At 44.0% G+C, this 25,976-nt stretch overlaps 1 protein-coding gene across 1 annotated transcript in view; it reads right to left on the minus strand.

Annotated features, from left to right (window-relative positions):
* Window positions 1-796: 796 nt before the first annotated feature.
* Window positions 797-25,976, minus strand: part of LOC115461131 (alcohol dehydrogenase 1-like) — a 66,538-nt gene continuing 41,358 nt past the window's right edge. Inside the window, exons 7-9 of the mRNA XM_030190727.1 lie at window positions 19,258-19,393; window positions 17,085-17,223; window positions 797-1,016 (exon numbers count right to left, since the gene is read on the minus strand). Of these exons, the coding sequence (XP_030046587.1) occupies window positions 992-1,016; window positions 17,085-17,223; window positions 19,258-19,393 (300 nt within the window). The 3' untranslated portion in view covers window positions 797-991. The remainder of the gene's footprint in view (window positions 1,017-17,084; window positions 17,224-19,257; window positions 19,394-25,976) is intronic.

Genomic DNA, 25,976 nt, shown 5'->3' on the forward strand with positions numbered 1-25,976 from the left:
GAAGAAAAAAAAACATGCAAATGCAGTCAGGGACGTCCAATTAAAACAATAGTAATAGGGGGATTCAAACCAGCCACATTCTGATTACATGACTTGTGCTCTAACCACTGCACCACTTATTTAGATGCTCTTCCCTTTCCATTAAGTCCCTCCAAGTTTCTGTCAGCCAGTCACAGCTGTTTAGCTGACACCGATGTCTTGTAATCAGAAGGTGGCTGGTTTCAATCCCCCTATTGCTATTGTGTTAATTTGGGCGTCCCTGACTGCACTTGCATGTTTTTTTCTTCCGATTTTTGCTCTCTGTTTGGGTCCCGCGCAGCACTAACTAAACTAAAATTGCTCCGGGGACCTGCATACTGCTGTCATGGAGCTAGGTATGATATTTGAGGCTGGCATAGAGGCATCTCAGGGGGACCAGTGCACTACGAATGCTGGCCCCTCCCACGACCAAATGCCTTGGATTTGGTCCGTTTTTGAGATGGCCGGCAGCGGTTTCGATTATCGCTGAAACACGAAAATGCCCAGCTCAAAAAACGCCCACATCCAATGCATTTGGCCGGCACAAACCATCTTTTCGAAACTAAAGATAAACGTCCATCTTTTTCAAAAATACGGTTCGGCCCACCCCTTCACGGACCCATTCTCGGTGATGGACGTTTTTACACATGGGCGTTTGCATTCGATTATGCCCCTCAATGTGTGTTAGCAGGTGAGTAAATAGAAGAGAGAAAGATGATGTCTCCTCGGTGACACAACAGACCAAACTCCCCACTTCATGCATTTTCTCAGACACAAGTTAAATACTGAATTTGTGGCCCTTTAATAAACATAATTCTCATATTTGTTTCATTTTTTTAATTTAGATATGCTGTACAGCTCTGGGGATGATGAGGTATCCAGCTCTTCAGAAAGATTAATTTGTATTCCAATTCGTGAAACTCTAAGGATGTAGAATACTCCAGAGGAGAAGCAATCGGACTCTGAAGGCACCTTAAAATGTCAAGATGGTACGAATACTGAAAAAAGTATGAAGCAAAATAAATAAGTTAGCAAGCAATGATGCAAGAAAAGATTTACATATTAGTTAACATATAACTACAGAAACCCATGAGATCAAAACTATACTTCATACTGTAGCTAATAACCTGATGGTTTTATGTGACAGAAGACCCACTAATCCTCTTCCTCCCTATAAAAAGAATACGGCATGTCTAAATATGTTCAATATTCTTATGAACAAAAATGTGTTAAAGGAATATTGTTATTGATTGATAAATACACAAAAATCAGGAAATTAATTTATTTTGATTTTAGCTCACACCTTTTCCTTGGTAGTTCAAGGAGAGTAACATTCAGTCATGTCCCTATCTGGAGAAGGCTTACAGTCTATAGGCTACATTTACTTACACGCCTAAATGCACTTTCCTCCTAATTCTATAAAGTCACTAAAAATTACACTCACAATTTAATTGAATAATGAGCTAATTGACTTAACAGGCAATTATTGGCACTGATTATTTAATTGAAATGTACGTGCGTAAATTTAGGCACAGGATCCATGCCTAAATTTTACATGCAAGTCAAAAAAGGGGGTGTAGAAATGGGAGGGTCATGTCATGGGCGGATCGGGGTATTCCTTTTTAAGTTATGCATGTAATTAGATAATAAGGGTATCTGTGCCTAACTTTATGCATGGGCATTTGCACCACATTTTAGTTGGTGCAAATGACCATGCTTAAATTTAGGTGCAATTCCCAGGTATAAGCATTATTCTATAAACCCCACCTACCTTTATGCAAATTTTATATAATAGCATTTTTTGGCACAGATTCTTTTGGTGCCATATATAGGGGCCGATATTCAGACCATGGGAGTTAGACTGGCTAACTCATGTGGTCTGCTCTAAGCCTGAATATTCAAAGCTGGGCTGTCTCCGGCATTGGACAGAGGAGTGATGACTATACACAGGGGGAGAGGATAGGGACATAGAGTGGTGAAGATGAATGCAGGGAGATGGACATAGGGGAGATGCTGGACAGGGAAGTATAGAGGACACAGAGAAGGGAGATGCTGAACAGAGATAGAAGACAGAATATGAGCATGGAGAAAGAAGAAATGTCAAATGGGCAGCAGACCCTAGCAAGTGAGTTGAGAAGACAGAAGGAAACAGAAACCAGAGCCTGGGACCAACATGATTTGAAAAATAAAATGACCAGACAACAAAAGATAGAAAAAAATGTTTATTTTCTAATTTGTGATAAGAATATATCAGATTTGAAATGTGTATCCTGCCAGAGCTGGTGTTAGTCGTGGCTAGGGCCCAGTGCAGAAACTTCATAGGTAGAGTTACCACATGGCTCCAGAAAAAGGAGGACACATCGATCCAGTCTGGCTCAATCTTCCAGGCCATGCCTTCTTCAGCTTCCAGCAGGCTTAGGGGGCAGTTGTCCTAGTTGCATGCCCCTAACACCATCCCTAGCATGTGTGATTTTTATATTGTGCACGGTATAGGAGGGAATTCATCTCTTTCTGTTTATATGGTGTGGCTTCATGGGGTTTGGGTTTAATATATGTTTATCATTTCTGGTCAGATATTATGTGTGTTGCATTGGTGTCTGTCTGTGAGACCGAGGTATTCTGTTAGCATGAATTTATATGTAGCATTCTGTAGTAATTTGGCTTGTTCAGTTTTCAAAATAGTGGAAAGGATATTTGTGAGAGGGGAGGGAAGACAGGGTTTAAAAAAAATCTGTGTTCTGTATTGGTTGTGATCTATAAAACGACAGCTGTACAGAATATTATTTCTTTTTATACTTTAATAAAATGATTCAAATATAAAATCATAATGGTTTGAGGCTTCTGCAGATGGGATCAGACAGAGCTCGTGGGGATGTGGACAGAGCTCATGGGGATGGGGACAAACTTTGTCCCCACATCATTCTCTATATGTGCCATGTAAAATATGCACATGTTTACAGTATGTTGTTGAGGCACTTATTTGGCATTATCATACCTATGTGCACACAGGTCAGACCCGTTTCAACACATACAAACATACATGCCAGTATTCTAACCATTTATGTATATAACAGGGGTGTAGATGTTGTTCTCCGAGGACAAGCAAGCTGCTTGTTCTCACAATTGGGTTGTCGTTGTCCACGGCGGCCCAGGAACCGGAATAAACATTTTGCCAGCAAAAATGAAGATTTTCGGGAACATTCACCGTGCGAGCAGGAGGGACTGTGCGAACGGCTTCCCACCCGCTGCACGAGCGTGTCTCCTTAGTCTTTTTTTCTCCGCAATTAGGTGTGGCTGTGGTTTTTTTTTTTTTGCTCCATTCCGTTCGGCCCAGGACGAAGACTTCTTAGCGATCCTTGTTCATTTTCTTTTTCTTTCTTTTATTTATTTAACATATCTGAAAAAAAAAAATTATTAGTCTCCCTTACTTTCTTAGTCTTTTTTTGCCATTTTAAAGTTTCCTTTCTTTTTTGCTCATGGCCGACCTTTAGGCCGCTCAGTCGGGTTCTCCCCTTTTTGTGCCCTTCCTTTTTAGCACAATCATGCTGTTTGATTTTGCCGAGGCTGTGTTTTCTTCCATGTCATCGAAGACACCCAGCGGCTTCAAACATTGTACTCGGTGCAACCAGACCATCTCAGATACCGATATCCACGCTTGGTGTATCCAGTGCCTTGGGCCTGACCATAGCCCAGCCACTTATAGTCTGTGTCTTCGTATGAAGAAACGGACTCAAGCGTCTCGAGAGCCTCAATGGGAAAAACGTTTTGGAGCCGGGTACCTGTTTATAGAATTATCCCCCAAGTGGCTCAAGTTTTCTACTAAATAAATGTAAGTGTCAGCACTGTCCACAGTATACCAGTGGTTCTTAACCAGTGTGTCAGGACACATTGGTGTGTCCCCAAGAGGTGGGAGGTGTGTCACAAAAAGATTTGGTGTAGACAGCAAGCCTTTGTTTCCTTTACAACCATCAGTGCCTGCATGCTGGGAAGAGCTGCACTCTTAAGTCAGGTTCTTGAAATCCTTAACTGGTCCCTATTTCTGCTTCCTCACTACCCCCAATAATAACTGGTGCCTTCTGCCCCAACTGAAAATGTTGCAGGTCTGCTGTCCATAGATTCTGTTTGCCGTATAGTTTGAGTAGCATATTTACAGGTTCTTCTGTTGCTTCACAGTATCTGGCAGTGGAGGGATTTTGTGTTGCTGTTACTGAGATGACTCTAGAATTTGAATATATATTTGTTTTGATGTATAAGTGAGAAATCTGGGACTGATGTGTTGCAAACATTTTTTGATATGAGATAGGTAAATCTATACTAGACTTACAGTTAAAGAATGAAATATTTAGGCATGCTTTGTTCATCTGTGAATGTTAGTGTTCATTATGTCACGTACATGAACATTGTCTGTCAGGTATGTCACAACAGATAACACATAAGAGCCTGTTATAGACTGGTGAGTCTGAGGTCGGTGCTGGGCAAAATGGTAGAGACTATTATTAAAAACAAACTTACAGAGCATATTCAAAAGCATGCATTAATGAGACAAAGTCAACATGGATTTAGTGAAGGGAAATCTTGCCTCACCAATCTACTACATTTCTTTGAAGGGGTGAACAAACATGTGGATAAAGGTGAGTCAGTTGATATTGTGTATCTGGATTTTCAGAAGGCGTTTGACAAAGTACCTCATGAAAGACTCCAGAGGAAATTGAAGAGTCATGGAATAGGAGGTAGTGTTCTATTGTGGATTAAAAACTGGTTAAAAGATAGAAAACAGAGAGTAGGGTTAAATGGTCAGTATTCTCAATGGAGAAGGGTAGTTAGTGGGGTTCCCCAGGGGTCTGTGCTGGGACCGCTGCTTTTTAACATATTTATAAATGACCTAGAGATGGAAGTAACTAGTGAGGTAGTTAAATTTGCTGATGACACAAACCTGCTTATTTTTGAAGGAGATGGCCGGCCATTTTCCGACACAAATCGGGAGATGGCCGGCCATCTCCTAAACCTGGCCAAATCGGTATAATCGAAAGCCGATTTTGGCCAGCTTCAACTGCTTTCCGTCGCAGGGCCAGCCAAAGTTAAAGGGGGTGTTTTGGCAGGGTACGGAAGGAGGGACGGGGGCGTGGTTACGAGATGGCCGGCTTCGGCCGATAATGGAAAAAAGAAGGCCGGCTCTGACGAGCACTTGGCCGGCTTCACTTGGTCCATTTATTTATAAGACCAAGCCTCCAAAAAGTGCCCCAACTGACCAGATGACCACCGGAGGGAATTGGGGATCACCTCCCCTTACTCCCCCACCAGTCACCAACCCCCTCCCACCCAAAAAAAAACATTTTTTGCAAGCCTCTATGCCAGCCTGAAATGTCATACCCAGCTCCATGACAGCAGTATGCAGGTCCCTGGAGCACTTTTTAGTGGGTGCAGTGCACTTCAGGCAGGAGGACCCAGGCCCATTCCCCCCTACCTGTTACACTTGTGGTGGTAAATGGGAGTCTCCAAAACCTCCCCAAAACACACTGTGCCCACATGTAGGTGCCCCCTTCATCCCTAAGGGCTATGGTAGTGGTGTACAGTTGTGGGGAGTGGGTTTTGGTGGGGACTTGGGGGGCTCAGCACACAAGGTAAGGGAGGTATGCACCTGGGACTTTTTTCTGAAGTGCACTGCAGTGCCCCCTAGGATGCCCAGTTGGTGTCCAGTGCACTACAAATGCTGGCTCCTTGGATTTGGCCGGGTTTGAGATCACCACCATTAGTTTCCATTATCGCTGAAAACCAATGCGGGCCATCTCTAAAGCCGGCCAAATGTTGAGATTTGGCCGGCTCAGACTGTATTATCAAAACGAAAGATGGCCGGCCATCTTGTTTTGATAATACGGTCGGGACGCCGCTTTACGGTGCCGGCCTTGAAGATGGCCGGCCCCGTTTGATTATGCCCCTCAAATTTATTCAAAGTTGCTAAATTGTGGGAGGATTGTGAAAAATTACAAGAGGACCTTACGAGACTGGGAGACTGGGCGTCTAAATGGCAGATGACGTTTAATGTGAGCAAGAGCAAAGTGATGCATGTGTGAAAGAGGAACCCGAATTATAGCTACATCATGCAAGGTTCCACGTTAGGAGTCACGGACCAAGAAAGGGATCTAGGTGTCGTCGTTGATGATATGTTGAAACCTTCTGCTCAGTGTGCTGCTGCGGCTAAGAAAGCAAATTGAATGTTAGGTATTATTAGGAAAAGAATGGAAAACAAAAATGAGGATGTTATAATGCCTTTGTATTGTTCCATGGTGCGACCACACCTCAAATATTGTGTTCAATTCTGGTCGCCTCATCTCAAAAAAGATATAGTAGAATTAGAAAAGGTGCAGAGAAGGGCGACGAAAATGATAAAGGGGATGGAGAAAACGCGGCTGAGGGGAGATATGATAGAGGTCTATAAAATAATGAGTGGAGTTGAACGGGCAGATGTGAAGCGTCTGTTTCCGCTTTCCAAAAATACTAGGACTAGGGGGCATGCGATGAAGCTACATTGTAGTCAATTTAAAACGAATCAGAGAAACCTTTTCTTCACTCAACGTGTAATTAAACTCTGGAATTCATTGCCAGAAAATGTGGTAAAGGCGGTTAGCTTAGTGGAGTTTAAAAAAGGTTTGGGCAGCTTCCTAAAGAAAAAGTCCATAGACCATTTTTAAATGGACTTGGGGAAAAGCCACTATTTCTGAGATAAGCTGTACTTTTTCGGGATCTTGCCAGGTATTTGAGATGCTGGGCTTGATGGACCTTTGGTCTTTCTCAGTATGGCAATACTTATGTACTTACTAGTGGAACCATACCCGTTTCCTCACAATGAAACAGGCCCTAGGAAGGCTCTCATGTAAGCTTTTTTTTCTCTCTCCCCTGCCCTCCCCTCCATGTCCAGCAATTCTTCCCTCTCCTCCCCTCCCCAGCGATTCTCCTCTTCCTTGCCCTTCTATCCGTGTCCCTCAATTCTCTCCTCTACTCTCCCTCCCATCCCATCCTCTACTCTCCCTCCCATCCCATCCATGTCCATCAATTCTCCTCTGCCCTGCCCTCCCCTTCCTCTCCCCTCGATGTCCTACGATTCTCTCCTCCCCTCAATTTGTACCTGAACGTTCTCTGGCTGGCTGACTGGTTTTCGTTCTGTTCGTAACATGCCTCCTGACGTCAGCTCGCCTCCAGCTTTCCCTCCCCTCTCACTGTTCCGCTCTCTGATGTTATTACATTTTGACGCGAGGGCGGAACAGTGAATGGCTGACGTCAGGAGATGTTACGAACCCAGACAGCCAGCCAGCCATGGAACATTGGAGGCACAAATTATTATATAGGATGTTCTATAAAGAAAGGTAGGCAGCTATATTTCTTTATAGAATATCATAGTAACATAATAGATGATGGCAAATAAAGTCCTGTATGGTTCACCCAGTCTGCCCAACAAGATAAACTCATGGCATTTATTTATTTATTTGTTACATTTGTATCCCACATTTTCCCACCTATTTGTAGGCTCAATGTGGCTTACATAATACGGTTATGGTGTTTGCCATTTCCGGTATGAATAAATACGATGTGATATTATGGTAGATTAAGGTTCATGTTTTGTAAATACAGTAGGGGAACTTAGAGTAGGAAGAAGAAAATTTGAAGATGTCCATTTCGGTCTTTGGTTTCATTGTGTCGCAGGTGTCCAGGTTTTGTTTATGTTGGTTCGGTGGGATATGCCTTTCTGAACAGGTTTGTTTTTAGTAGTTTTAGGAAATTTAGGTGGTCGATTGTAGTTTTTACTGCTTTTGGCAGTGTGTTCCATAGTTGTGCACTTAGATATGAAAAGCTGAATGCGTAAGTTGATTTGTATTTGAGTCCTTTTGTGCTTAAGGTATGATGTAATACTACTACATATTTATACTTGATCTTGATTCGTCCTTGCCATTTTCAGGGTCATGAAGTCTTTCTGGCACTAACCTTGTTCCCGAACTACTGAAACTGTCCATTCTCCCAAGCCTTTTAATACATTGAGTTACTGACTATACACTCACTCTGCACCTGGACTAGCTTGAACACACTGTAACTTAGACTAGCTCCTTACATCCTGATTAACTGCACAATGAACTTGCCTTTGATTTAGCCACCTATTTATTTATCCCAACTGACTCTATACCACATATCTGGTCCCCATCTATATATCTGCAATTAGCCCATCAGCTATATGGTAAGCTGTATTGTGGAAAAGCATTAGTATCATAGCAATGTTATTTGAATGTTCTAATTGTGTGCTTATTAGATATTCTATCACTGTTATGCTTACACCGTATTATAGCTCTGTTATTTGAATTTCAGTGCTGTTAAACGTGTATATTTTTGATCCTGTTTCATGGTAGTCCAATTATTATGTTCAATTTGCTGTTTTCAAGTTTTCCTCTTCATTGCATTTATATTTATACTTGTTCATTTTACTGTTGTTATGCTGGTAACAAAATTGTAAGTTTACTGAAAAAGGTGTGAGCAAAATCTAAATAAATAAAATAAATAATATTAAACTGTATCTACTGTACACCACCTTGGGTGAATCTCTTCATAAAGGCGGTTAATAAATCCCAATAAGTAAATAAATCCAGATCTGCCCAGCCATGATCAGGGCACACTGTAGCAGTCTGCCCAGCACTGGCCGAGTCAAAGCAGTGGGTTTCTAAGCCTGAAAACTGTATTATTTCATGAAATGTATTTCTCCTAATTGGCCAGCAGATGGCACTTGCTTTGAGTTTAAAGCTGTTGCAGAAGAAGACTTTCTCTTTTCCAGTTTAAGTTTATGGAAAGGCAATCTGCAGTACCATTGGGCAGCTACTTTTGAAATTGATGCCCTGGGCTCTGATTGTCCCTGGATTTCAAATCTAGCCTGAAGGTACTGGATTTTCCCCAGTTTCAGTCATGTCCACCACCTCCTGCAGGAGAGCATTACAGGTATCTACCTACCTCTCTGTGAAAAAGTTCTTCCTGACTTTATTCCTCAGTCAGCCCCCCTGCAACCTAAATTCATCTCCTCTAGTACTACCGCCTTCCTGTCTCTGGAAAATAATTGTTTGTATATGAATACATTTCAAAATTTGAATGTCTGTATCATATCACCTCCTATCTCTCCTTTCCTCCAGGGAATACATCTTCAGGTCATCAGATCTCTCCTCATACGTCTTGTGGTGCAAACCCCATACCATTTTTATCTCTTTTTTTCTGAACCATTTCTAGTCTTTTTACATCTATAGCAAGGTACAGCCTCCAAAACTGAACACAATACTCCAAATGGGGCCTCACCAACGAATTGTACAGGGGCATCAAAACCTCCTTCTTCTGCTGGTTATACCCCTCTCTATGCAACCTAGCATCCTTCTGGCCATGGCCACTGCTTTGTCTCATTGATAACAGCACAACAGATGAAATACGTCAAACTGGTGTAAATAGTGCAGCCTAGATTGCGAAAGTACACATATAGATTACAGTATTTTATAATGTATGTGTGTAAATGGTAAATGTGCACCTGCCCACGCTCCGTTCTGCCTATGTGAATGTAAGTGCTATAGGGACAATTCTACAAATAGTGATAAACATTAGCCACCAAAAATCTGTGTGCTAAGATAATACACTATAGTAGCATTTCAGCCCCCGGATTCCATTATAGAAGAGTGCAGTTGGCATTTGCATGCTGTCTTTTAGGCATTATCACATACACCATGGTAAGGGTAACTGTTAGTGACTAAATTATTCTTACTTCTCTTCCTCCTGTGAGAACAAAGGGGGGGGGGGGTAACGATTCTTTTCTCTAATCATTTTTCTATAAAGGAGCAATTTGTTTCTGATTTGTTGTATAAGGAGGTTTCATTATTTAAAATGTCTTCTCCTGTGGTTTTTTTAATCTGGTCTTTTTTTGTTGTCCTCCACGACATTCTTCGATTCGGTGACCAACTTAAGCGATGTTCTAATTTTGGGAGATTTTGGGACTCATTTTCAAAAGAGAAAAACATCTCAAACGTGACACAAAGAGGGGCATAATTGAAAGGGCCGCCCAAGTTTTGCTGAAGACGTCCTCGAAAATCGTCCTGGCGAAGGGGTGGGGAAACCTGTATTATCGAAACAAGATGGGCATCCATCTTTCATTTCGATAATACGGTCGGGGACGCCCAAATCTTGACATTTAAGTCGTCCCTAGAGATGGTCGTCCCTAGAGATGGTCGTCTCTAGACTTGGTCGTTTCTGATTTTCGGCGATAATGGAAACCAAGGACGCCCATCTCAGAAACGACCAAATCCAAGCCCTTTGGTCATGGGAGGAGCCAGCATTCGTAGTGCACTGGTCCCCTTCACATGCCAGGACACCAACCGGGCACCCTAGGGGGCACTGCAGTGGACTTCAGAAATTGCTCCCAGGTACACAGCTCCCATACCTTGTGTGCTGAGCCCCCCAAATCCACTACCCACAACTGTACACCACTACCATAGCCCTTACAGGTGAAGGGGGGGGGCACCTAGATGTGGGTACAGTGGGTTTGTGGTGGGTTTTGGAGGGCTCACATTTACCATCACAAGTGTAACAGGTAGGGAGGGATGGGTCTGGGTCTGCCTGCCTGAAGTGCACTGCACCCACTAAAACTGCTCCAGGGACCTGCATACTGCTGTGATGGACCTGAGTATGACATTTAAGGCTGGCATAGAGGCTGGCACAAAATATTTTTAAGATGTTTTTTGAGGGTGGGAGGGGGTTAGTGACCACTGGGGGAGGAAGGGGAGGTCATGCTATTTAAGTTACTCTACTTATTTAGCAAAGGCAGTTTAAGGAATTAGAGTTTTCTTTGTTTAGCATTCAAAGTCTTTATTCAGTGCATTTTTTGTAGAAAAAAAGGTGCCGGTACTCATTATGGGCGGGGTCACCACATATGGCTCCACCCCTATGATAGCCCCACCCACATTAGCCACACCCCTTATATCAGCCATGGCGCATATAAACAGACATCATTGAAAATATACTAGTATAGGAGAAAAACAATAACTTGTGATTTTTTTTTCATTATAAATCATTTCTGTAAGATGTTACAGCTCCAGTATACCCAGTGCAAAATAAGACAACAGATGTAAATTCTCAAATTGGACATATTCCAAACACTAAAATGAAAATAAAATAATTTTTTTCTACCTTTGTTGTCTGGTGACTGTTTTCTATCCATACTGGTCCAAGTGTCTGATTCTGCTGCTGTCTATCTGTTCTCTTAACTCCGTTTCCAGGGCTTCCTTTCCATTTATTTCTTTACTTTCCTCCTTTCTTCTTCCATGTCCAGCATTTCTCCTCTCTCCCCGCCAAACCCTCTATCCATCCATGTCCAGCAATGCTCCTCTATCTCCTGCTCTGCTCTCCTCTCCATCCATTTCCAGCATTTCTCCTTCCTCTCCTGCCATCCCATCCATGTGCATCTCCTTCCTGTCTTCCCTCCCCTCCATCCATGTCCAGCATGTCTCCTCTCCCCTCCCCTCCCATGTCCAGTGATTCTCCTCTCTCCCCTGCCCTCTTCTCCTATCCAAGTCCAGCAATTCTCTCTTCCCTGCCTTCCCCTTCCATCCATGTCCAGCAATTCTCCATTCTCCTCTCTCCCCTGCCCTACTATCCCATCCCCTCCATGTCCAGCGATTCTCTTTTGCCCCCTATCCTCCCCCTCCCTTCAATGTCCAGTGACTCGCCCCAGCCTCCACCTGCCCCTGAGATCATTCAAACCCCAGCCCCATTTGCCCAGCCCCCTTGCCCATACACACATACCCCCAGCCCTACTTGCCCATACACACACCACCAGTCCCACTTGCCCACACACACACCCCAGCCCCACTTGCCCACACACACATACCCCCAGCCCCAATTGGCCACACACACCCCCCAGCCCCAATTGGCCACACCCCACAGCCCCAATTGGCCACACAACCCCCCCAGCCCCACTTGCCCACACACACACCCCCCCAGCCCTACTTGCCCACACACACACCCAGCACTAATTGGCCACACACACACCCCAGCCCCAATTGGCCACACACACATACCCCCAGCCCCAATTGGCCACACACACCCCCCAGCCCCAATTGGCCACACCCCCAGCCCCAATTGGCCACACACACCCCCCCCCCAGCCCTACTTGCCCACACACACACCCAGCACCAATTGGCCACACACACACCCCAGCCCCAATTGGCCACACACACACACCCCAGCCCCAATTGGCCACACAACCTCCCAGCCCCACTTGCCCACACACACACACACACACAGCCCTACTTGCCCACACCCCCCCCCCCAGCCCCAATTGGCCACACAACCCCCCCCCCCCAGCCCCACTTGGCCACACAACCCCCCCCCCAGCCCCAATTGGCCACACAACCCCCCCCAGCCCCAATTGGCCACACAACCCCCCCCCAGCCCCAATTGGCCACACCCCCCCAGCCCCACTTGTTCACCCTCCCCTGCTCGCTCCCTGCTGTTTGCACCGATCCCTGCCTCCTAAAACTTATTTTTTCGCGAACCGGCAGACTGAAGAAATAAAACAAACAGCTGACAGGCTTGCCTCCTTCGATCGCGTCGGCCGCTTCCTTTCCCTGCATTCTCAGCGCGTCCCGCCCTCGAGGAAAGGAAATGACATCAGAGGAGGGCGGGACGCGCTCAGAATGCAGGGAAAGGAAGCGGCCGACGCGATCGAAGGAGGCAAGCCTGTCAGCTGTTTGTTTTATTTCTTCAGTCTGCCGGTTCGCGAAAAAATAAGTTTTACGAGGCAGGGATCGGTGCAAACAGCAGGGAGCGAGCAGGGGAGCCCCAGAAAAAAGGTGCCGGTACGCCGTACCGTCGCGTACCGGCACAAAAAAAGCACTGTCTTTATTACAGTTCCATAGGCTAGCAGTTAAGGGACTATGCTAGAGTCTAAGCTAGAAATTGGTTATTTATCTGTGTACATGCCATTTAACATTTGGCAGCTCCTTAAATAATTACTGCCTTAGAAAATGGATAAGTTATCTGTTCAAGTTTGTTTGGAAAAATAGCAGGCCGACAAATAGATAACCAGTGTCAATGTTTGCTGCCTATACATATATTCAGCATCTTCAGTCTCAGTGTTTGAGGGTTGCCAGCAGGTCAGACTTTCAGGATATTACTACTGAATATGCATGAGAAGGATTTGCATTCAATGGGAGTAATAGGCATGTAGATCTTTCTCATACATATTCATTAGGGATATCCTGAAAACCTGACCTGCTGATAACCCTTGAGGACTGGGAATGAAGACCAAGGGCTTAACTGGATAGCACTACTGAATACTGGAACTAAAGCAAATCAGGCTTTATGGGAATAGCGTGTCTGATGCACCAATACCCATGGAATACAGGAGGTCAGTTTATAAAGAGTTCCAGCCAGCTAAAGAAGATTTTCTTCACAACATCAACTCTGTGACTCTCCTGCCCTCTAAATTTGAAGCTTGAGGTACTATCTGGATCCATGAAGATTTCCTAAAGCTCACTATCCCAAGCTGACATGTATTATTCTCCTTCTTCAATGAAAATACACCCCTGGGAACGCCGCCTCTTAATGAGTTCAAACGTCTGTGTGCTGTGGAACTACACATACAAGGGCTGATATTCAGACCATGGGAGGTGGCTGAGCTGCCTTCCGTGGTCAGCACTGAGTCCGGAAATTCAATGCTGTGCCATTTCCAGTGACCAGCATTGAATATCCAGTTTATTTTTGGCCGGTTTCTACTTAACCAGCCAAGCCGATATTCAGCACTGGCCGGTTAAGTTGGAAGGGGCCAAAGATAGGCCCACTATGAACATGGTCAAATTTGGCGCCAATCTTAGCCAGCAACATGCTGAAAATCGGCGGATAGCCAGTTACATTCAGCGGTATAACCGGCTATCTGCTAGGCACTAACTGGTGATATTCAATGGGAGACAGCCAGCTATCTCCCGCTGAAAATTGCCAGATTACCGGCTAAGTACCTTTTAACTGGCCAGGTGCCGTTCCTAGCCACTTAAATGTTTTTGAATATCAGTGGGACAGACTTTTAGCTATATGGAAAACAATCTCATAAATCCAATTTACATGGGTAAACTGATTTTTACCTTCCTAAACGGCTTTGAAAATAGCCCTCTTGAAAGACAAAACTTATTTACTGAAGGGATGATGCAGAAAACATTATCATGGATTTAACATGGTTAAACCACAGGTTTTACTGGCCAAGCAATGAAGGACGAGTTTCAGTGGGGGTGTTAACGTGCACTGAAACCCTTACCGCAGATTGAATTAAAATGTATGGTAATGTAGTCATTACAGATTTTACAACCATGCAATAAAAACAGAGTTTTCCCACACATTGCACACAGGAAACTTTTTGCCAGGTCCGGGGCAACTTACAAGGGTTGTTTTGAGAGGAGGGAGTATCTATGCCAGCCCCTCTCTCACTCCAACCTGACCACCCCCTCTGACCTGGATTATCTTCTGCACTGGCCCCTATCCCTGGTAGTCTAGCAGCCTTCATCTCTCCTCCATCTCTTCAACCCGACCCAACCAGATTCTAACCTCTCTGTCTCCCAGCATTAAGACATAAAAATACCAGATGGTCTAGCAGGCCCCTCACCTCCCAGATCCAACCACCCAGTGGTGTGCTGGAGCGGGCTCTCACGGGCTCGCAAGAGCCGTTTGTTAAGTTTTTAAGAATTTTGGGAGCCGGTTGTTAAAGTAGGCCACCCCGTAGCTACTTTAACAACTGACTCCCAAAATGTGGGCTTGGGCCCCCTCCTGAATTCTCTTTTACTTTGCTGGCAGTGATGCTGGCCCCACCAGCCAAGTAAATAGACTGCTGCTGCTCCCTGCTCCTTGTTTCTGACTCTGAGCACCAGGCTGGGACTTTTCATGCAAGCGCAAGAAGGTTCCATCATGCTGCTCAGAGCCAGAAACAAGCAGCAGAGAATGGTGGCAGTCCATTTATTGGCTGGTGGGGCTCGGCAAAGGTATGCCTAGCATGCCTGCACAAGGGAGGGGAGAGAGAGGCATGTATCCCCCCCCCCCCCCCCCCCCCCAAATTTCAGGGCTGGCTATGCCCGGAGAGAGAGCCCGTTGTTAAAAATTTACCAGCACACCCCTGCAACCACCCCATCCCCAACAACAACGTACAAAAATCCCTGGCGGTCTAGTATGGCCCCTTCCTTTCTCCCACCCCAATTTGCCTGCCCCCAACTATTAAAAAAAAACTTCTAGTGACACCTCCTGACCTCCAAACACTTTTTCCAAGCTCCTCTGGACCCCCAGTATCTGATTGAGGTAGGTGAGATGCCCACTTGCTCCATCATCTACAAAAGTGGCAACATCCTTCCCCACATGGTACATCATGGGATGCACTGGGTAGGGCCAGTCTACCAATGGTGATGGATGAACAGCTTATTTATTACAGTATGATGCCAATTATCCAGATTATCCTTGGCAGGGTGCTGGTGCGAATAATCATAAATCCGGATGATTATGCATACTTGGTGAAAGGGAAAATTGCTTTTATTTCTGCAGCTCTAAAATGGCAAAAGGAGTATAGGCTATCTCAAGTTAAAACACAGTTGGTGGATCATGAAAATGGGAGAGTGATTTTTAGTGCTGCCACTTGGATGCTGTTTAGGCGCTGTGACTTTTGGGCAGCGGCAGTCTGCTTCTTGACTTGCCAGCAGTGGTGAAAGAGTCCAGCACAGTACTGTGGGCAGCACTGGTCTGGGCTGGCACTGGTGCACTTCCCTAAGTTCTGAAAGGCAGTGCTGGTCCTTGGAGCAGAAGAGAGATCACAGCTGCCTCAGCAGTGCCTGTGAGGAAGGATGCCTCCCTTGCAGGCACTGCCTAGGGCAGCTACGATGTCCCTTCTGTTCCAAAGGGCAGCACTGCCTTGTGAAAGGTTGATTGGCATGATATTGTTTTCAAATGAATGCCAACAAACCTGCAAAACTGCTTATATGGCAATTAAATTGGCAATATATAAAACAGTGGGTAGTAAAACTGGCAGACAAGCCTGGTAACATCACTACTTCAAGTACAATGGTAGGTATTTTTGCTGAGTTTTACGTTTTCCCAACTTTTGTCTGATCCGGATAATTGGGCATCCGGACAGTCGGCGTTCAGATAATCAACGTCATACTGTATTTAGATTTAGTTCACACCTTTTCAGTAGTAACTCAAAGTGAGTTACATCCAGGTGCATGAGGTATTTCCCTGTCCCTGGAGGGCTTACAATCAAGTTTGTACCTGAAGCAATGGAGGGCTAAGTAACTTGCCCAAAATCTCAAGGAGCAGCAGCAGGGTTTGGACCAGGCTTCCATGGTTATCTGTTCACTGCTCCAGCCTATTCCTCGACATGCTCTCCAATGTGAATCTTTTATCTTGTCATCACAGATTTGTAAGCATCTTGTGAAGAAGGTAGAGAGATTCTAGATATATTTGGAAATGTCTGCAGAGAGCAGCAGTACTACTACTACTACTTAACATTTCTAAAGCGCTACTAGGGTTACGCAGCGCTGTACAAATTAACATAGAGGGATGGTCCCTGCTCAAGGAGCTTACCTGAGAACTTGACATTCTGCTATTGCTTATCTTCTACTGAGAGGTGCAGATATAACTCAGATACTGTGATATGACAATCTGAATTCACAGATGGTACAGTCTACCTCTTGCTCAGTTATAAATGCTCGTGGGTCCACTATTATTTGTCTTTACCTATTTTCACCTTGGCACCCATAGAAGATCTTGAATATTAACTCAATGAGAAAGCTGCAACAGTGGGATAAGTGTAGAGTGAGCAAGAGGAACTTCTTAGTGCAAATGAAATATTCTAGGACTGTAGCGTCACAGTTCTTGTATTCCCATCTGAGAGGCTGATTTATGGAACAAGCTTTCTCTTTCTAGCATCTTTTCTGAGTACACCAGGAAAGTACTGCTATAAGGGCAATTCATTGCAAGTGGAGGCTTACAGAAGAAGGCCTCAAACTTTGGGAATATAGATACATTCTCACCTTTTTCCAGCACGCAGAAGTTCAAACCCTTCATTGATTTTTTCAAAAGGTAACGTGTGGGTCACCAGTTCGTCCAGGCTAAATTTCTTTGCTATGCTATCGGAAACCAGTTTAGGGATCCAATCTTTGCTCTTCCAGCCTGAAAAACAAACAGTGCACAAGCAACAGCTAACGTATCATGCCTTCATTTTATATCAAAAGACAAAGCTGAAGTACAATGAAATATTTTTGCATGCAGCTGTTAGAAAACCCCAGGACATGAACCCAATGTGTCAGGGCATCAAAAACAGGAGATATAGTCATATTGAATGCTTAATAGATCTGATAATGCACCTTTCTAATTCCAGCAGCAAGAAGGTGTTCAATAACAAATAAAAACAATTCAAGACAAAAGCCTAGAAGCCCCAATACTCCCACAACCATAAGACCACAAAGGCAGTGAAAGGAAAGCTCTAGGAAAAAGAGATTGTAGCAAGAGTATAGTTTTGTCTGGGATGCCATTGAAATTGCCCCTTAAGGTTATTTGTGTTTGGAGAACATCCAAGGTCTACTGCGAAACTCTTGGGTAAGACCGCTCGGAGACTGCATCCAGTCTCATTCACAGGAGTTTTGGATAGCCGTTCTGCACTTGGGTTCAGATCGACTGGTACATTGGGTGGTAAGTAACATAATTACTCTCTATCTGTTACACATCCTAGCCACCGTACCTCACAATTATAGTACACTAGTGTCTCTCCTATTTACTATCCACCAATTGCACCTCATGCAATTGCCTAGCCATAACGGGTAAGTCAGGACCGAGTCTCTCCCCCTACTACGGAATTCTCAGACCTGCAACCTATTTTTGCATGCTGCTGTTAGAAAACTCCAGGACATGAACCTAATGTGTCAGGGCATCAAAAACAGGAGATGTAGTCATATTGATTGCTTAATAGATCTGATAATGCACCTTTCTAATTCCAGCAGCAAGAAGGTGTTCAATAACAAATAATAAACAATTCAAGAGAAAAGACAAAAGCCTAGAAGCCCCAATAGTCCCATAACCATAAGACCACAAAGGCAGTGAAAGGAAAGCTCTAGGAAACAGAGATTGTAGCAAGAGTATAAAGCCTTAACAAGTAACAGGATAAAAGGCTCAAAGGAACAAATAGGTCTTTGTTGATGCAATGATTCACTTGCTTGGTTCCTGACTTCTGAATCTCCTCACCTAGATCCTGAGCTGTAGACTACCATATTCAGTCCCTGAGTTCGGTCTCCATTCTTTCAACTTTAGTAGTGTATGATCTGTGTGGATATACATGGTGCCTCTGCCTCATGGGTACTTTGGCAAATTTTGTCTCTGTCCCTGTGCTCCTTCCCTGTTCAGTATCTCTTTACTTTATTTCTGTTTGTCCTCGTGTCCAGCTTCTTCCCTCTCCCTTTCCTTCCTCCTGCACCAGCTACTCTGGGGCCAGCAACTCCCCCTCTCCCCTGCCCCCCCCCCCCCCACCATTGTCCAGCATCTCTCATTCTGTCCCTCTGTCTCTGAATCCAGGGTCTATCCTCCCATCTTCCCTACCCAGTCCAGTCTGGTCTCTCTCTCTCTCTTCCTCCCCTCCATTCCCTTTTCCCATTGTGGGTCCAGCATCCCTCCCTATCTACCTCCCTCCTGTCCTTTTCCAACCCCCACTCAACTGGCAGTCTTACAAACTTGCTTGTCTTTCTGACAGCTATTAAGCAATTAGGGGGCCCTTTTACAGAGTCACAGTAAGCCCAACGCGAGCTTACCACTCACTCTTCTGGAACTACCGCCAGCTCAACACTGCTGCCAGTGGTAGTCCTGCCCCAAGCGGAAGCGATTTCTGGGGGAAAAAGAAAACCCCCAGAAATGGCTTCCGCGGTGATAATATAATCTGGCGATAATCGGGCATCGCAGTGCGCTGCCTGGTTACCTCTGAGTTAGCACGGGAGTCCTTATTGCCAGCTCAGTGGGTGGCGATAAGGGCTCCCCGCCGCATGGCCATGCGGTAAGAGTTCTCTTACCGCATGGCCATGTGTATCTGGAGGCTTTTTATCCACTGCGCTAAAAAAGGGCCCTAGCATGCAGGAAAAACAGCCCTTGCTGCTAGCGAAGGGCCCTTTTTCCTGCACGTTTCATGGAATTCTTTAAATATTATCATGCAATTACTGTTACCTCCGAAAATGGCTCCTTTCAAGGTGCGTCCTGTGAGCATTAGCATGGGATCAATGGCCATTTTATCAGTGGAAGGAGCTACTCCAACGATCACAGTGGTTCCAAATCTAAAATTGGAGGACTGCAGAGCGGCTACCTGATATACAAAGAAATATAGAAAACAGCATAGGCTGTAATTCAACCTCTACATAAAAATTAAAACCCAACAGCCTTTAATTAAAAACATATTGTGAGTCTTTCTTAAGATACATTTTAACACATTACTTTTCTTCTTCCAGCAATTAACAGAAAAGGAAATACATTTCTATCTACACTTCAAGTTTTTAAATTTAGTAATATTTTTTCTTCTTAAGCAAACACCTGTATTCACCCCTCTCTCTCCAAAATACAATCCTTAATCAAGTATGCTGTAGATGACCTTGAAATGCAATCCAGCTGATATTCAGAGGATGGTGGCCAACCTTTTTATGTCTGCCACTGACTGTATTCCTGGACATTTAACGCTGAGCCATGTCTGGGCATTGAATATCCAGTGTATGTTGCTGGCTAAAATGTATGTAGGAATCAGCACTCAAGAAAAAGATCTGGGTGTCGTTGTAGATAACATGCTGAAATCTTCTGCTCAGTGTGCGGTGGCGGCCAAAAAAACAGGATGCTAAGAATTATTAAGAAAGGGCTCATTTAGATTCATTTTGTCGGACTCCTAATAGCACTACCTGATAATTGTATAATTGCTGTTTTGCTATGGGTATTGTCATGGTATGTTGTTCTGTCTTTTCATTTTTGTTTCTTTCTTTGCCATGGATTATTGTTATTTTTGGTTTTTTAATTTTTGTTTTGTGTTATGCTTGAAAACCTTAATAAAAATATGAAGGAAAAAAAAAAGAAAGGGATGGTGAATAAGACTGAAAATATTATAATGCCGTTGTATCGCTCCATGGTGTGTCCATGTTAAATAATATATGTTCTATTCTCCACCAATTACCTATAAGGTAATAAGATAAGAATAAGAATATGTAAGAAAAGGGGGAATTAAATACTATATTTGTTGAATTACATTAACCTGCACTGCAAGGTTTAAAGACATGTGCTCAGAACATAAAGACCATATATTTAACTTTAAAATGTTTATTTACAATACAGGTAATGTAATATTGTTACAAGAGAGAGGCAGTTTTTAAGAATCTTTCCCAAGTGAAATGTGCTTTTCAAGATTAAAAGGTCTGAATTATAAATTATGCTGGATAATGGTAACTCACTTCGATAGATGCTGCTGGGTGGAGTGATGGAGATCCTTGCTGAAACAGGAGTCTTTTGTTGCAGATTTGTAGTTGTTGGAGCTTGGAGAAAGTTTTCTCAGGGTGTGTGTGAAGTCCAGCAGAGAGGCAGAAGGCAGATCCCCAGAGCTGGGCATTTTCCAGGCTTTTTTATATTTTCTTGCTGGAATAGGCTGAAGTCAGGTGGGGTGTGCTTGATCCAAAAACTCAGGGATAGCTGAAAACTGGTTTCATTTAGTTTTGAGATGGAGCATGGTAACTGGTCACATGTTTAATGACATCATAAGACTTTCTGTCTGGACATCTGCTGGTAGATACACATCCATAAGGCATCTGACAGGATTACAAGAGTTTTAGGTGGGCTTCTTTTGTCAGATTAGATAGCTAGATGGGCTTTTCAGTCTGAGTCATTGTCTGAGAATAGGTGGAGTTTCACTGTCTTTGGTTAACTGTAGTCTTTGTGGGTGCTGTCCATCTTCAGAGTTGTGTTCTTTGCAGATGCGATGATGGGCTTAGGTATCCACCCAGCTAGTTTTTGTTATTAGTAGTTTCCGGGGGGGGGGGGGGGGGGGGGGGGAGATGAAAGCCAGACCAGTTTATCTGATTCTGTCCCAATAAGTCTTTGCAGCTGTATTTTTTTATATATACATTTGTATCTGATCCAGCAAAATCAATAACTCTGACAATTAAACTCATATCATGCTACATCCACACCTTGAGTATTGCGTTCAGTTCTGGTCACCATATCTCAAAAAAGATATAGTGGAATCAGAAAAGGTTCAAAGAAGAGCAAACAAAATGATAAATGGGATGGAACTCCTCTCGTATGAGGAAAGGCTAAAGAGGTTAGGGCTCTTCAGCTTGGAAAAGAGGCGGATGAGGGGAGATATGATTGAGGTCTACAAAATCCTGAGTGGTGTAGAATGAGTAGAAGTAAATCAATTTTTTACTCATTCCAAAAGTACAAAGACTAGGGGTCACTCGAGGAAGTTACATGGAAATACTTTTAAAACAAATAGGAGGAAATATTTTTTCACTCAACGAATAATAAAGCTCTGGAACTCTTTGCCGGAGGATGTGGTAACAGCAGTTAGTGTATCTGGGTTTTAAAAAGGTTTGGACAAATTCCTAGAGGAAAAGTCCATAGTCTGCTATTGAGAAAGACATAGGGAAGCAACTGCTTGCCCCGGGATTGGTAGCATGGAATATTGCTGCTAATTGGGTTTCTGCCAGGTACTTGTGACCTGGCTTGGCCACTATTTGGAAAACAGGATACTGGCCTAGATGGACCATTGGTCTGACCCAGTATGGCTACTCTTATGTTCTTTAAGTGCAATATTCAGCCCATAAAGATAGGACTCCTCCCTCTCCTTCTCTGCCCATGTCCAGCAGCTAGCCAAGACCTGTCGCTTCTTCCTCTATAACATTAGCAAAATTCGCCCTTTCCTCTCTGAGCACACCACCCGAACTCTCGTCCACTCTCTCATTACCTCTCGCCTTGACTACTGCAACCTACTCCTCGCTGGCCTCCCACTTAGCCATCTATCCCCCTTTCTATCCGTTCAGAACTCGGCTGCACGTCTTATCTTCCGCCTGGACCGATATACTCATATCACCCCTCTCCTCAAGTCACTTCACTGGCTTCCGATCAGGTACCGCATACAGTTCAAGCTTCTCCTACTAACCTCCAAATGCACTCAATCTGCAGCCCCTCCTTACCTCTCTACCCTCATCTCCCCTTACGTTCCTACCCGTAACCTCTGCTCTCAAGACAAATCCCTCCTCTCAGTACCCTTCTCCACCACCGCCAACTCCAGGCTCTGCCCTTTCTGCCTCGCCTCACCCCATGCTTGGAATAAACTCCCTGAGCCCATACGCCAGGCCCCCTCCCTGCCCATCTTCAAATCCTTGCTCAAAGCCCACCTCTGCAATGTCGCCTTCGGCACCTAACCACCACACCTCTATTCAGGAAATCTTGACTGCCCCAACTTGACATTTAGTCCTTTAGATTGTAAGCTCCTTCTTGCAGGGACTGTCCTTCTTTGTTAAACTGTACAGTGCTGCATAAACCTTGTAGCGCTCTAGAAATGTTAAGTAGTAGTAGTAGACTGCGTTTTATGCAGTTAAGGGTGAAACGCCCACAAATTAGCCGGTTTCAGCTTAGGTGTTAGATATGCATATTCAGTAACACTAACTAGTTAAGTACTGCTGAATATTTGTGGTTGGCTCCAAACAAGCGATTTAAACAGCCAGAAGCCTCCAGGCCATTTAAATTGCTTTGAATATCAGGCGGATTATATCTATTCAGATTTAGTTCATGCCTGTTCAGTAGTAGTTCAAAGTGGGTTACATTCAGGTACAGTGGGTGTTTTGCTGTCCTCTTTGGAACTTACTATCTAGGTTTGAACCTGAGACAATGGAGGGTTAAGTGACTTGCCCAAAATCACAAGGAGTGTCAGTGGGATTTGAACCCTGGCTTCCCTGGTTCTCAGCCTGCTGCTCTAAACATTTGACTATTTCTTCAATCTCAAACAGTGTCATCCCCCCAAAATGGATTCCTCAGCAGTCACCAATGGGTGTGGTTTTCTGGATAGTCAACATGGATATTTATGAGCTATATTTGTATACACTTTGGCCATAAACCAGAATAATTTCCAAGGTAAATTTGCATGTTGGCAGTACACTTATTTGAGGGTCATGAGGACCAGGACTGGTTATTGATGCACAAAATAATTAAAGGTTATTCATATAATAAGATTAGTCCTCTCTGACCATGCATGAGCAGGATTTACAGAGCTCAGAAATAGCAAAGTTCCTATGGGTATCTCAGTGTTAACAGTCAGCTGATTTCTACCGCAAGCTAAAAACGCTACCGCGGCTCAGTAAAAGACCCCCTTAGAGCAGATTCCTATGCCTAGCTTTAGCCATCAGCATTTATGCCTGCTAAAACCTGGTGGAAATGTTGGCGCCTAAGTTTTAGGAGTTGAGCGTGCAAATCATAATATTCGATAATGTGGCACCTAACTTCTAGGAATGCCTCCCAATCCATCCAGATGCCTGCCATGGTTCATCCCTTTTCAGTTGCATGCTAGAAAACTTAGGCATAGATGTTAAAGAATAGGGACTAGGGCAGATGCATGCACAAAATCCAAATTGGTGGCAGTTAAGTCCAATTATTAATTGCTAATGCCTCGTTAACTAATTGATTTGTGCACATCTGCCCAGCATGCGCAAATTCATGCACCTACATTTTGGTGACCTATATAGAATCCTTGGGCATGTGCATAAGTGGCAGCGCCCAATCATACTTCGCCCATGTATACACCCCTTACATTTATGCACTATCACACGGATTCTATATAGCGCGCCTAATGTTCTGCGCCAAAATCCAAGCATATTCTAAAACAATGCACATGTTAATTGGCTTAACAAACTAATTAGCATTGATAGGTCTTAACAAGTAATAATGAACACTAATTGGCAATAATTAGAATTCTTGTGCACAACTCGCTATGAGTATTCTGTAATACACTGCACCTAAATGCTAACGTGTGCTGCCAAAAAGAGACATGGTTATGGGCAGAGAAATGGGCGTTTCATGAGCGTTACAAAATTTATACTCACTGTTACAGAATATGTCCCAGTGTACCTAAATCTACATGCTGGCATTTATGCCACGTTTCCCTTGATGTAAATGGATGCATGTAGTTTTAAGCACTGTGATATCAACTTAGTGTATGCTACATACCATGCATAAATATAGATGCTGCTTACAGAATTACACTTAGGTGTAAATGCATTCCATATGAGGTTTTCAGGCACCATATATAGAATCTGGCCCTATGCCACTGATGCATGCCCTTACAGAATAGTGCTTAAGTGCCCTGTCAGCACTTGCATGGGTAAGTATATATGCTCTGCCACCTATAGGCACAAGTGCTAGTATTCTGCAATTCTGTGTGTTAAGTTACCATAAATACAGGCACCCAATTATAAAATTGTTCTTCACATATTTAAAAAATCATGTGCCTCTTATTCATGTATGTGAATTTTCTACAAAGCTAAATGGATTGGCCATAATTATGCATAAATCATGAAAAGAGGATAGGGGCGTTCCAGGGAGGAGGGCCTAAATCTGTACAAATAGTGGTGGTACTGAACCTTATAATAATCCATATAAGTCAGATGGCAGAACTAGCAATCTTAACTTGGATAACTTATATGTAGAAAGGTAGAGCTGCATATTCAACAGTCTCTTACATCTATACCTTCACTGAATACCTGAATAAACTTATATGCAAACCTTTTACACTATCCAGCTTATTTTCGAAAGAGAAAGATGCCCATATTTCGACCCAAATTGGGAGATTGGCGTCCGTTTCCCGTGGGCGCCCAAATCGGTATAATCGAAACCCGATTTTTGGCGTCCTCAACTGCAGTCCGTCACGGAGATGAACAAAGATAACGGGGGCGTGTCAGAGGCGTGGCAAAGGTGGGACTGGGGCGTGGTTATCGGCTGAGGAGAGATGGGCATCTTTAGCTGATAATCGAAACAAGAAGGGCGTTTTTGACGAGAATTTGGTCTGCTTTATTTGGACCCTTTTTTTTCCGGTCCAAGTCCCAAAAAAAGTGCCGCACTTGACCAGATGACCACCGGAGGGAATCAGGGGTCACCTCCTCTGACTCCCTCAGTGGTCACTAACCCCCTCCCACCAAAAAAACCCCACTTTAAAAACTTTTTTCCCAGCCTGTATGCCAGCCTCAAATGCCGTACCCACCTCCATGACAGGAGAATGTGTTCTATCCTCTGACAGCCTTTCCCTGGTTTAGTGAAGGGAAGTCTTGCCTCACCAATCTAATGCATTTTTTTGAGGGGGTAAGCAAACATGTGGACAATGGGGAGCCGGTTGATATTGTATATCTGGATTTTCAGAAGGCGTTTGACAAAGTGCCGCACGAAAGACTCCTGAAGAAATTGCAGAGTCATGGAATCGGAGGTAGGGTATTATTATGGATTAAGAACTGGTTGAAAGATAGGAAGCAGAGAGTAGGATTGCGTGGCCAGTATTCTCAGTGGAGGAGGGTAGTTAGTGGGGTCCCGCAGGGGTCTGTGCTGGGTCCGTTGCTTTTTAATGTATTTATAAATGACCTAGAGATGGGAATAACTAGTGAGGTAATTAAATTCGCCGATGACACAAAATTATTCAGGGTCGTCAAGTCGCAGGAGGAATGTGAACGATTACAGGAGGACCTTGCGAGACTGGGAGAATGGGCGTGCAAGTGGCAGATGAAGTTCAATGTTGACAAGTGCAAAGTGATGCATGTGGGTAAGAGGAACCCGAATTATAGCTACGTCTTGCAAGGTTCCGCGTTAGGAGTTACGGATCAAGAAAGGGATCTGGGTGTCGTCGTCGATGATACACTGAAACCTTCTGCTCAGTG

Source organism: Microcaecilia unicolor, chromosome 2, assembly GCF_901765095.1.
Source record: "Microcaecilia unicolor chromosome 2, aMicUni1.1, whole genome shotgun sequence".
Classification (NCBI taxonomy): Eukaryota; Metazoa; Chordata; class Amphibia; order Gymnophiona; family Siphonopidae; genus Microcaecilia; species Microcaecilia unicolor.